General features: G+C 38.1%; 1 protein-coding gene across 1 annotated transcript in view; it reads left to right on the plus strand.

Annotated features, from left to right (window-relative positions):
* Positions 1-8,551, plus strand: part of LOC107596708 (collagen alpha-1(XIV) chain-like) — a 123,104-nt gene extending 114,553 nt beyond the window's left edge. The window contains exons 42-46 of the mRNA XM_016287506.1: positions 312-378; positions 506-694; positions 3,179-3,256; positions 3,805-3,960; positions 7,982-8,551. Coding sequence (XP_016142992.1) covers positions 312-378; positions 506-694; positions 3,179-3,256; positions 3,805-3,960; positions 7,982-8,250 — 759 coding nt within the window. The 3' untranslated portion in view covers positions 8,251-8,551. The remainder of the gene's footprint in view (positions 1-311; positions 379-505; positions 695-3,178; positions 3,257-3,804; positions 3,961-7,981) is intronic.
* Positions 8,552-12,856: the final 4,305 nt, after the last annotated feature.

Genomic DNA, 12,856 nt, shown 5'->3' on the forward strand with positions numbered 1-12,856 from the left:
CAGGAAACTGTCAAGACTTTGAGAGCAAAAAGAATATGTTGCCTTTTTATTGATTGTCTCAGTTTTTGCGGCTCTCTCTTTTTATGTGCCCAGCATAGAGGAAACAGAATACATAATTCTGTATAAGTTCAAGTTCTTAAGCTCTGGCAAATCAGACTAATTTCACAGTACAGTTTCTTTTTTGTAGCTCTCCTAGTGCATAACTTTCGCACAGTGCCTAAGGTTTAAAATGATTATAATATTTAACTTCAAATGACAAAACTGTGATACTGTACATCCCCATCTGAATCCCATGTTGTTTGTTCTTGAAGGGTAATATGCAGTCTCAGGCCGCTGTCCGGGCCATAGCGCGACAAGTTTGTGAACAGCTAATTCAGAGTGAGTATATTTTGTGTACATATACTATTTGATTTGATGCTCTTTTACCAAATTCATGACTCACAGGAAGTCGTCTAACTGCAGCTGACCCGCTAAGTGAATTTCTTTTTTTCTCCCTCCCCCTCAGGTCACTTGTCTCGCTACAACTCTATTCTGAACCAGATTCCCAGTCAGTCTGTTTCGGTACGAACAGTACCAGGTCCACCGGGTGAATCTGGTCGACCGGGACCTCCGGGGCCACAGGGAGAGCAGGGTTCTCCTGGCAGACCGGGATTCCCTGGAGCCAGTGGGCAAAATGGCCGGCCAGGAGAGAGAGGTAAACATTTTTACATGTGATAATAACATACTCCAGCACTAGTTGTACACTGCTGAATACAACAATACGAACATGTGTTTTGAATTTGTAGGCATTAAATTGTTGGGGGAAATTAAAACAGAACTTTTGAAGATTAAATTGTGGAAAAGTAGTAGCTGAGTTTGTGGAATAATAGCAAATAATAGCAAAATTAATATGTCAGTAGGGTATTAGATGCATAAACAAAATGCACAGTGGGTTCTGGGCTAGTCTAGTATACATAGTATGAAGGATGATTAGTTGTTGGATAGAAATGTTGCCCCTGCAGCTTAAGGTTAAGCAGAGATCTTGTAGCTATAATAATACTGAACATTAGTAAGACCTCTCTGACCCCATCCATGATAAATTTTGTTAACATCTTGGCTGACAGCCTTGGCTAACCTCAATACCACCCATCATCATACACAATATGTAAACTACTAACCCTTTTTTTTGGGTAATGTTAGAAAGCCAAGAACAACTACTTCAAAGATGCCACAAAGCAATGCTTTAGTCTCTTTAGTATGTAACAGTTGAATTGAGGTTGACAGCCTCTTTAGCAATCACAAGTCCCACACTGCACTGAAAAAGTGAAACGACCAGTTTGTTTAAAAGTGTTGATGTGCAGAACAGTTTAGTGAGGGTTTTATTAATATATATATATATTTTTTAGAACATTACAGCAAATATGATGCATATTTTAAAAAGACAAAATAAATTAAACATTAGGGGCCAGATTTACTAACAGCTTGCACCAATGCAAACTGTCTTTTGGCATTAAAGTAGTACTGTCAGGTTTTACTAAAGACACGCAGTGAAGAATTAGTGCTGAAAAGGAGTGGACAGTTATTTTTGCACCTGACCTTATTGAATATGCTTTTGTAGGAATTTCCCTTTCAGACGCAAAATTTATGGGAGAAGAGTATTAAAATTAATCATGCAACGCGATTTACTAACGTTTGTGCTCGTTAAATTATGGTATTTGTGCCATCGTTTAACGCACAAAAAAAACAAGTCTTAAAGCAGGTGGTAATTTGCGCTGCTCTTGGTAGATTGCGCTGGTCATTATGGAAATGATCTGGCTGTGTTTGTATTCTTTAATGTGCGCATTGTCAGTAAATCACATGCAGAATTTTCTCCTCTCATTGTGCTCTAACACTAATTTGCCCTGTTTAGTAAATCTGGCCCTAGATAACAACACATTTTTTATTTTTATCTTAAGTGAAAATTATACTTTCATAATGCGCTAATTTTGCTTTTTTTTTTATCTTGAAATAAAGTTGAAAAAATGTTTTTTTCTAAAATTGTTTTACTAACCTGCATTAAACATTTTTGCTTATGTCTAAAGAAAATATATTCATTAAGTATGGTATGGTCGTTATAAAAAAAAGCCTTATACTTAAATAATAAATATTTTTGATAAATATTAAATCAAGGTTTGAACCGAACAATAAATATAATTTGAGAAAAACTAATAGATTTGGCTCTAACAAAAGAGAGTATTTTTTAAGTTGATCCAAAGCATTTTTTTAGGTGACTAAAAAAAAATCTGGAACTTTCTTTCCTCTGAATACGACTGTACACAAATTGCATTAGATCTGCATGACCTTCCTGCCAAGAGCAACTCTCAGCCAGAGTCTTTATCATGAGTGAGTGTCCACACTGCTTAGTCTCCTGTCCTCAATTAGAAGAGCTCTGACACACAGCCTGAGGTTTCAGCATGAGATATTTCACCATCATTACTGCTTCTCTCAGGGATCTGTGCACTCAAACATTCAGATATCAAGCAGGAACATGCAGAGCATGGATATGATGCAGTCAGTGCAAAACAGAGCCGCTAATGAGGGATAACATAGGGGGGATATTTGTCTGTTTATGTTAACATGGGGCCTATAATGAACAATCTTATTCAGAAGTTCTCTTTTAGATGGTCAGTGTTGTTCAGAAGTGATGAAGATCAGACTGCCTGTGGGGCAAAAAGCTGCTTACATTCAGAGTGTACAGAGACCCTTAGAGACAACAGTTTGGACAAATGAACCATGTTTCAAGGAAATCGTATTATTCCCATTAATTTTAAGGTGCTTTTTGGTGTAGTTGCAGCATCTGCCAGTAGAGGTTAATTGGATCAATTGGAACGTTAACCACTTACTGTTTCAATTTCGATGCTGACTTCTTAAAGAAAGAAAGATACTATAGATAGATTCGGATAGATTTGTGTGAGAAAACAATTGCGATTTAAGTTGTCATTCTCTTAAATAAGTTATTCCCTTCTGCTGCAGCTCTCACTGACAGATCAGCCACATCAGACCTGTCAGTGTTATTAACACAATCCAGGACTTTTATTTCTTCCCTAATGGTTTCATAAAGGTGTGGAATAAGTTAAATCACATGGAAAGAGAATACAAGGATACAGCTTCTCCAGATGGGTTTGCATGTTCTAACAGATCCCTGTCTCTCTTTGTACAGGTCTCTCAGGAGAAAGGGGAGAGAAGGGCAGTCCAGGGATTGGGACACAAGGCCCTCGTGGTCCTCCAGGGCCCCCAGGTGAAAGACTGTTAAAATGTTACATTTAAGTCAAAATCAATGACTTCTTTGTTCTCAAGCTAGTAGTAAAAAAAAATTATATTAAAATTGTCTTCTTATTGCACAGGCTACAGGAGTTTCCATTATTAAATGTCCTCTGTCAAAGAAAACACAAGCTTGCAAACTTTTAATAATAACATCTGCACACATCTTGATCTGCTTTTGGTTCCTTTGATTCCTGTCTAGAATACCAAGCAGATATTGAAACAATATTTGGGTCAGGGAGAAATGTTTTCATATTGATTTTAGCAGTACGGCTGGTTGGTAGACTGGTAGGAAAATGTCAGCGTCCGCTCGCTGTTAATTGCGCTTTGATCAATACTCTTCACAAATGAGATTCATTGAAGCAACATAGCTGTAACAGCCAGTGACATCTGAGAGGGATGTGGACTGGAAAAGGCTAAAACTTGTATTTTGTGAGGAAGAAATCCAGACACACTTTGGGTGTGAAGTTCAGCAGGGTTTTTTTTTTAGGCAGATTTTAATGGTCAATGTCTTTTCCCACTCAGGGCCTCCTGGAGAAGGTCGGACAGGAAGTCAGGGCCCTCCAGGGAGACCTGGAATTCAAGGCACCTCAGGACGTTCAGGTATCCCTGGTAGCCCTGGTCCTGCTGGACCCCCCGGCTACTGCGACCAGAACTCCTGCATCGGATACAACGTTGGAGGTAATCCTCTCCTTCTCATTCTCTCTCTCCCAAACTCTCTCTATCTGTCAAGGATTCTCAGTTTCATTCAAACTTTATTCTGTCAGGTACATCCAGTGGGTCTCATTCACTAATAATTGTGTACGAGTGATCTTACAGTATGCATGAAGCAAAGGTTCTCGAGTGAAATTTACACCAGATTTACAACATATTCACATATTTCTTTGTATGTTGATGAATGCAGATTATTCTAAATGATGGTGGAGTAATTAGAATAATATATGCCCACAAGCATTGACACATATAAAAAACTGCTTCAGCCAAATCCACTATCCTTCCTGAATTTGAATTGAAGTAGCAGTAGTAACAGAATGTAGAATTGCCATTTGAATTAGAAAGTAATAAACAAAATTAATTGAAATTAATTGAATTAATTTTTAACTTGGAAAGCAAAATTTGTCATGGCTAGGTTGGGTGGGTAGGTAGGTAGATGGGTGGATGGATACCATAGATGGATGGGTGAATGGATGGATGGATACTATAGACAGATGGATGGGTAGATGGATGGAGGGATGGGTGGGTGGATGGATGGACACTATAGACAGGTGGATGGATGGATGGACACTAGACGGATGTATGGATGGATGGACAACTCTAGACAGATGAGTGAATGGATGGATACTATAGACAGAAGGGTGGGTCGGTGGGTTGATGGATGGATGGATACTATAGACAGATGGATATGTGGATGGACACTATAGACAGGTGGATGGATGGATGGACACTAGACGGATGGGTGAATGGATGGATACTATAGACAGAAGGGTGGGTGGGTTGATGGATGGATACTATAGACAGATGGGTAGATGGATAGGAGGATGGACACTATAGACAGGTGGATGGATGGATGGACACTAGACAGATGGATGGATGGATGGACACTCAGACAGATGGGTGAATGGATGGATACTGTAGACAGAAGGGTGGGTTGATGGATGGATGGATGTATATAGGGCTGCACGATTAATCGAATGCGATTGTCATGTGCATTTTGTTAAAAAAGCCGGTTCTGTAATCAGCAGGAAATCATCATCACGTGCTTTCAGATGGAGCAGAATTTACTACACAGAGCCGTAGTTCACTGACAAGTTACGCAAAAAAAACGCAATACCACATTTAATAACATATTTTTACTCCAGACTTAACGTCAGTCGAGTGTTTGAAATAAATCCTTCTGTGATATGATGTGACTTCTTACACAGTGATAAAGGTGATAAATTATAAATATACTTTATTTTAATGAAAATTATAATAATAATAAGAACTCAGATAAACCATATATTGCCATAGCCGTGTGTTTATTAGTCACGTTGAATCAATGAAAGCAGTTGAATCTTCTGTTTATTCAGCTGCAGCGATTTTCTGGGTTTCTTCTGCGAGGCGTATTTGGAGTTTCAGCGCGAGAGCGCCCTCTGGCCTTTGGATGGAGATTTACTGCTGATCACAGAACCGTGCTTCACTGAAAGATACACATGACAATCGCAGCTTCTGTCGAATCTCGATCTCGATTCCATTTCGATTTATCGTGCAGCCCTAGATGGATACTATAGACAGATGGGTGGATGGATAGATGGACACTATAGACAGATGGATGGATGGACTCTATAGACAGATGGGGGGTGGATGGATGGATGTTTGGTTGGTTGGATGGACAGTATAGACGGATGGGTGGACACTATAGACAGATGGATGGGTGGATGAAGGGATGCTATAAAATAGACAGATTAATGGATGGCTACTATACAATACGGTATGGTACGATACAATATGATACGGCAGTAAAAAAGAAGAATGGATGGATGAATGTAATAGACAGAAACAGACCGACAGATAGATAGATAGATAGATAGATAGACAGACAAATGAAAACATTCAAATTCCATGCAAAAATAGATGCATATGCCCAGTTAGTGAATGAAACCCAATGAAATCTGCATGTAGTTGTCAAGGTAACCATGGATACTGAACATCTGAAAGTCAATTATAGAGTTAGTCTGAAAACAGCGTCTCTGACGAGTCCTCATTGAGCTGTGGGTTTAAGACTGCTTCAGGCTTCACTGATAATCACCATACAGAAAACTGATGAGGGAACATACCACACAATCTTCCATAATGTTATTCTCCATGGCCTTTTGAAGTGCTTCACACATTCTCGCTTGAGATTGCATTTCCACAACTGCTAATGAATGGCAAACCCATTGCTATAAACAAGCTTGTGGTCTGACTCAGAGATTTTCATCCTATTAAACTAGCCCTTCCCAAACCATTATTCTACTTATAAATTTCTCATGGAGTCTAAATGCTTTCCAAGTATAAGAGTGAGCTGTGTGCTTACAAGATTTCAGAATTTCAGTTTTTAATATGAGAAACCCTGGACAGAAATGGACAGCACTCGTTTAAATAATTTATTTATCAGATCATAGCGAAGCTTTCTACCCAACGCCTCGCATATTATTGCAGTTTTGTATTGTGAAAAAATAACACTAATGTTCTCTGGGGTTTCTGCCATGTAAGGCCGTTAAATGACAGTGTAATATTCCACTCAATTGATGAAATACTGCATCAACACTTTTAAGATCTATAAAGGTTATAGCTTTAAGCTTTCAGTCAGCATAAAATCTTGCAACACAGCTTAATAGTATTGCAAATTGCTCTGTAACTTATTCAGCCCTCATTCTCTGGGATAATACTTCATTTCTAATGAGAGAATGTAAGTTTTATGTGTATTGACCAGATTTTAATGCCTTATTGAGAATCCTTGACTCTCCTTTTGAAGTGCCACTATGTAAAGATTACAGTCTGGCAGACGAGGTGTTGCTGAGAGCATCCTGTTGGTTATTTTGAGCTCACACTTACCGCAGTATCTCTCTCCTCTCTTACCGGGGCGTCACTGTCTCACACCTGCATGTGAAGGTCCAGCGCAGTATGAGAATGACTACTGAGAAACAGTAGAGAGCCACCTGCTCTTCTCCTCTCTACCCTTCATTTCTTCATCCCACCTCCTTCCATGGGCCAAAACCAAAGACTCATTCCCAAACTCGATAATCCATGTACTTGGTTCCTCAACTCTCAAAATGTCACCACCATTGAAGCCCCGTGCCTTTTTAACCATTCTGAGCATTGTGCAAACTGCAGTTTTAGACAATCTAAAGTGTTTTCAACCTTTTCTGGCATTAATGTTGAAATTTTAAACCCACACTCTTAGAAATAAAGGTTCTAAAGGCAGGATTTCACAGCCACAGAAGATCCATTTTAGGTTCCTTTTGGTGAACCGTTCTTAAAATAACCTTTTTTTTTAAGTGTAAAAAGCATTTTCATAATTTAAAGAACCTGTTTTCTTTCAACTATAAAGAACCTTTTTTTTGTATTGGAAACGGTTCCATGGATGTTAAAGGTTCTTCATGGAACCATTGTTGCCAAAAAATAACTTTTATTTGTTAGAGTGCACATCGAAATCAATCTATAAAACCTGGAGAAAGCCATCTGTTACCATTCCTGTTCGTCTTAATGTCAGCTGCTTGGCTGGCGCATGACCCCTGAAAGTATGAGATTTGAATTCTGCATCCAGATTTTTTTTGAGCCAATCACCTGAGCCATAAATACCATGTGACTAATCACTCTAGAGAAGCACGATTATGCTGATGGCACCACAAGAATGCGCTTTAAGAGATCTCCAAAATGAATCAGTCACTATAGTAAATGTTTGAATGAAATATTAGCATTCATTCCGCCAATGGAGATTCTTTTAGCTATTTGGTGTAGTTTTAATTCTTACCAGCATGAGCTAACTCGAGCCATGCTAAACCTCTTCCCCTTTGTCTAAAGGGGCTAATCTCAGTAACAACTCTCTTCTACCTTTCTGACTTCCTTTTGTGCCTTTATCTCTTTGCTTTTTCATTTTCTCGCTAACTCAACGCCTGCTCACTTGGTGGTGGTGACTGAAAAAGATGGCAACCGATCTAATTCCCCCATGTTCCCATAGTACAACAGTTACCCCCCAACCCTTACCAAAACTACGGCCCCGCCACCAACGACAACAACGAGGAGGAAGAGGACCCTTACAATGGCTACCGTGCCTACCCTCCTCAGTACTATCAACCCAGCTATCCTGACCCCCATGCCGCCAGGTTTGGCCCCGCCCACCCTGGTGACACGGTGGGGATGAGGTCACCTGGCACGCATCGCTTCTCCCGCAGCACGGCCGAAGAGGGGAGCGTCGACGAGTCGGAAGTGCAAGTGGAGGCCATATAGCTCGGGTGGCCAGGCCCAGCAAATAGACCGTCCACATACAAACACTTTTCATCAGAATATCCTGCAGGATAGGACTGAGGGAAATCCGAAAAGTGCCTGCTATATGCATCCTTATGGCGGTGGGTTTGTGGAGAAGATTAGAAAATGAAACTGTGTCGATATTCATTCAGTGACTTTTCTGTCTTTTGTGAGGCTGCATGTAGCCAAAGAGATGAAAAGCAAGATCAAAGAAGGAACACTACAAAAAAATATATCAATTTTCGCAAGCAGTATTTTTTGTCTGGTTGTCCAGTAGAAATATCACAACTTAAAATAAATAAATTAAATTAAATATATATATGAAATTGAGATTTATACATCATCTGAAAGCTGAATAAAATAAGCTTTCCATTGATGTATGGTTTGTTAGGATATGACAAGATACAACTATTTGAAAATCTGGAATCTGAGGGTGCAAAAAACTAAAATCAAGCTGAGAAAATCGCCTTTTAACTTGTCCAAATTAAGTCCTTAACAATGCATATTACAAATCAAAAATGAACTTTTGATATATTTACGGTAGGAAATTTACAAAATATCTTCATGGAACATGATCTTTACTTAATATCCTAATGATTTTTGGCATAAAAGAAATATAATTTTGACCCACACAATGTATTGTTGGCTATTGCTACAAATATACCCGTGCTACTTATGATTGGTTTTGCGCTCCAGGGTTACATATATATCACATTTTTCCAAGATATATAATAATAGTATATATTGCATTTATTTAGACAATCACATTTTATTAACCTCACTTAATTGAATCTAGATTTATGATTAAAAATCTGCCAATTGTAAGAAAAATAAACTTAATAAAAATAAAAGATCTATTCTCTGAAAATAAGTCCCAATATTTTGTTCCACAAATAATTTAAGATATTATTACTGGCAAACACCAAAAATGCTGATTAACAAAATGCTTTTTTGCAGCGCAGTGGTTTTGAATTGTGTATTCCATATCTTTTGTAAATGATAATGGGGGTGTGTGTACAGTTTGTGGGTTTTTTAAGTGCAAATTGGTGATCTACTATGTTACAAATTTCACAGATGTTTACAGCGTTTTGCAGTTATCTGGAACTGGCTATTAAGTTATTTTGTTTAGAGGGGAAAAAAAAACGTTCATGCTTTTGATGTTCTTATCACTAGCAGTTATTTATGAGAAGCTGAATTCTTAATTACACTTAAAAATGCATTAATGAACCAAACCTAATCGCCTAATTTTTCCACTGGTACAGTACTTCACAGTAACACCCTGTGTAACACCACACATTTTGTCGGGATCGTAATCGTATTATCACACATTTATGTGAATGTCCTTTACATATGGTCTTGTAAGATGAAGTGTCATGCAGGGGATGCAGTGAAAGCTCTCAAAGTGTTTTTGTATAAAAGAAGAGCTCAGCATGGCATCCTTCCGTCTCTGTGGTCCTGTTTCCAATGGGTCTGCTCACTGTGAAAGAGACCTGAATAGTTAAGAGTTAGGCCTGTGGTCTACCGTCCTTTCAGAACGAAAGTGGATGCTCGTGGAAAGACTCATCACCAGACCTTTGGATTTACAAAGTAATTTATTTTTACTTTATTATTTGTTTTTGTAACCAATAAAACCGAACTGCAACAATGACTTGAGATGATGTCTCGTCTGGCCTTTGTGCTTTTCTGTTCTGTGTGCTAACTGGTCACCCAAAATGGATTTAAAAATGAAATTTCACATTTAAAACAACAGGTTCTCTTTTTTTAATAACCATGTTTGGTTAATGAGCTCAAATAATGGAATATGCTCTGAAGTTCCTTCTTCATAAAATCACATTTTACAAGCAAACTCAATTTTACCTTTACATTAAAAACGAAACGGCGCCACCATCGCAAAAGGCTGTAGTGACTAACAAGGGCGTTTCGTTTCCATCCCGACACAATGAGTTAAGCAGACTTCAAAAGGCCAAAGTAGCATCAGAAAGGGCTTATAGAGCCATATGAAGTTAATTAAGACCGAAGCAGCAGTTGAATTAGAGCTGGATCAGGCTTCAGAGAAGCTGCTAAAGCCATTTGCAGGACAAGCAAAGGCCAATGAATCTGAGCTCTATTACTACACAGTCACGACTAAATGCTGTCCGACTACCTCACTACCTTGGCTGAGGTTTAGATAAATACACGTTATCCAGAAATGATCTCTATTAGGTATGTTTATGCTTAAATATCAAACATAACCAAAAGTTGACAAATTGACTGTTTATTTTTTATAATTTTTAGACAATTTATTTTACATTAACAATATATTTTTAAAAAGACAAACATTTCCAAGTCACAAACTAAAATGCAAGATCTGAGAAACTGCTTTATGATGGTCATTTCATCCTGTAGTCTTCTGGCCTGTGAACATACAATAGACAAAAAAGTCAGTATTCAAGCACACTATTGTGCCTTCTTAAGATTGAAATGGTTGCTAATGACCAATGAAACAGAACAGGAACTTAAACCTTCCAGACTGATTTGAACAAATTGTAGTCAACAAATACATTATCACAGTTAACAGGGCAGGCAATTTTGTAAAGCTGTTAGTTGTGCAGGTGCACCCCTAACTTTGATCCTGGAAGCAAAAAAAAATTAATCACTGAATATAGTGATTTGTTTCCACTGGTATGAAATTTTAATTAAAAACTTTCCCCGCTTAGATTACTATACCCTTATTGTATGCATAAAAGATTAAATTATTGTGCTTGCTTCATGTAAGAGCAATTTAAGAATGTCAGCAGGGAGACAATGCATAATTTGACGTGACGTCCCATAGTGCTTCCTCTCATTTATATGACAATTAATTAAAACTTCAGTGTTATAGATAGAAACTGTAAAAAGCAGTCAGTATTTTTTTCTTTAAGAAATGAATACATTTATTCACCAAGGACATGTTAAATTGAAGTTTTAAGCAGCACAACTGAAAATAATAAGAAATGTTTCTTCAGCACCAAATCAACATATAAGAATGATTTCTGAAGGATCATGTGACACTGAAGAATGGAGTAATGACTCCTGAATATTCAGCTTTTACATTAAAGGAATTAATAACATTTTAAAATGTATTAACATAGAAAACAGTTATTTTAATTTCAGTCATGACAACTCTCGGAAATAACCCCCCTATAGCATACATGAATCCATTGGGTATATAGCAGATCTATACAGGTGGAGCTGGGGAAGGTGGAGGATTTCTGAAGCGTGCTGCAACTGCTACAGCAAGCACTAGCCAAGCATTTGAATGTTGAGCAGCAAGCTCATTGGCTTCTCATACAAAAAGAACCAATCAGCTGCGCCATGTGATAATGTCATTATGCCAGATTGAGTTAGACCTATCAGACTGCGCCATCTAGAGTTTCATGCCAGAACTTTGGATTTGTAAAATTTCACAATATTACAAATTTCACTGTATTAGTGGTCAAATAAATGTAGTTTAGGCGAGTAAAAGAAACTTGCAAAGACACTGAAAAAATCTTACTGACCCCAAACCTTTGAACAGTAGTGTATCCATGATGTCACATGTAGGTATGCCATCTGCTACTGAGGAAATTTCATCTCAAGGTTAAAAATTCAACACCCTGTCACTGTCCAGCCAGAGACGGACCCAAAGAGGGACAGAGGGGTCAGGGGCCCAGGGGCCCGCAGAGTAATGACACTGACCCACATTAAGGGTCTCACTCAGAGACACATCCATCACCATGACAACAATGTCACCTTGTCACCATCATAAGCACTGCCTCAGGATGGCATCTGATCACTGCTGATATTACCATGTCCAACACTGAAGGGCATTTCGCAGTTAAGGAATATGTCTGTGAATTTAGGCTATATATAACTTAAGCTATTTTATAAATAGGTTCCATCTGGTACTTTCACACTCTTAACTACTAGCCTGCCAGCCTTCAGTTTTAACATGATGTTAAAAGTTTGTTTTAACATGATTATTTGCCACTTTCATAAGTGATTATAAGACATTTTTACTGATAATTGTATTTAAAAATTAAACACTACATTAAAATTCATTGCAAAATTTAAAACATTAGCCAGGATGAGTAAATAAAAGCACTATCAGTTCTGATTTACATGAATCACATGAAGTCCTACAAATGTAATACAAATTTAACCTACGAAAATAAGGCAAGACTGATCCAACATCTCAGAATCTTGAAACATTTCCATCATTTAGAGTCAGACCTGAGAGGATTGCTTTTCTGGGTATTTAAATAATACATGGCAAACACTGTCTGAGAAACATAAAGATCTGAGAAATCTCAGACTCACGTTTGTGCTGTCGAGGCACTGGCATACATACAAAACAGCATATTTGTGCTGTACTGTGGTAAAACAACGGGCAATTCAGCAAATCCAGAGATTGGGATTCAAACAAGGACCTGTTTGAGTTAATAAATACATTCTAAATGTCAGCTACTGGTATTTCAGATGACTGCAGGCATTCTGTGTCTGTAAGAATGTGTTGTATTTCTCCTACAGATGCCAATCAGGTTTTTTTGACGATTATGGTAGACGACGTGTTGCACACATACATACAAAT

This window comes from Sinocyclocheilus grahami, unplaced genomic scaffold (assembly GCF_001515645.1).
Source record: "Sinocyclocheilus grahami isolate Dianchi unplaced genomic scaffold, SAMN03320097.WGS_v1.1 scaffold222.1, whole genome shotgun sequence".
Taxonomy (NCBI): domain Eukaryota; kingdom Metazoa; phylum Chordata; class Actinopteri; order Cypriniformes; family Cyprinidae; genus Sinocyclocheilus; species Sinocyclocheilus grahami.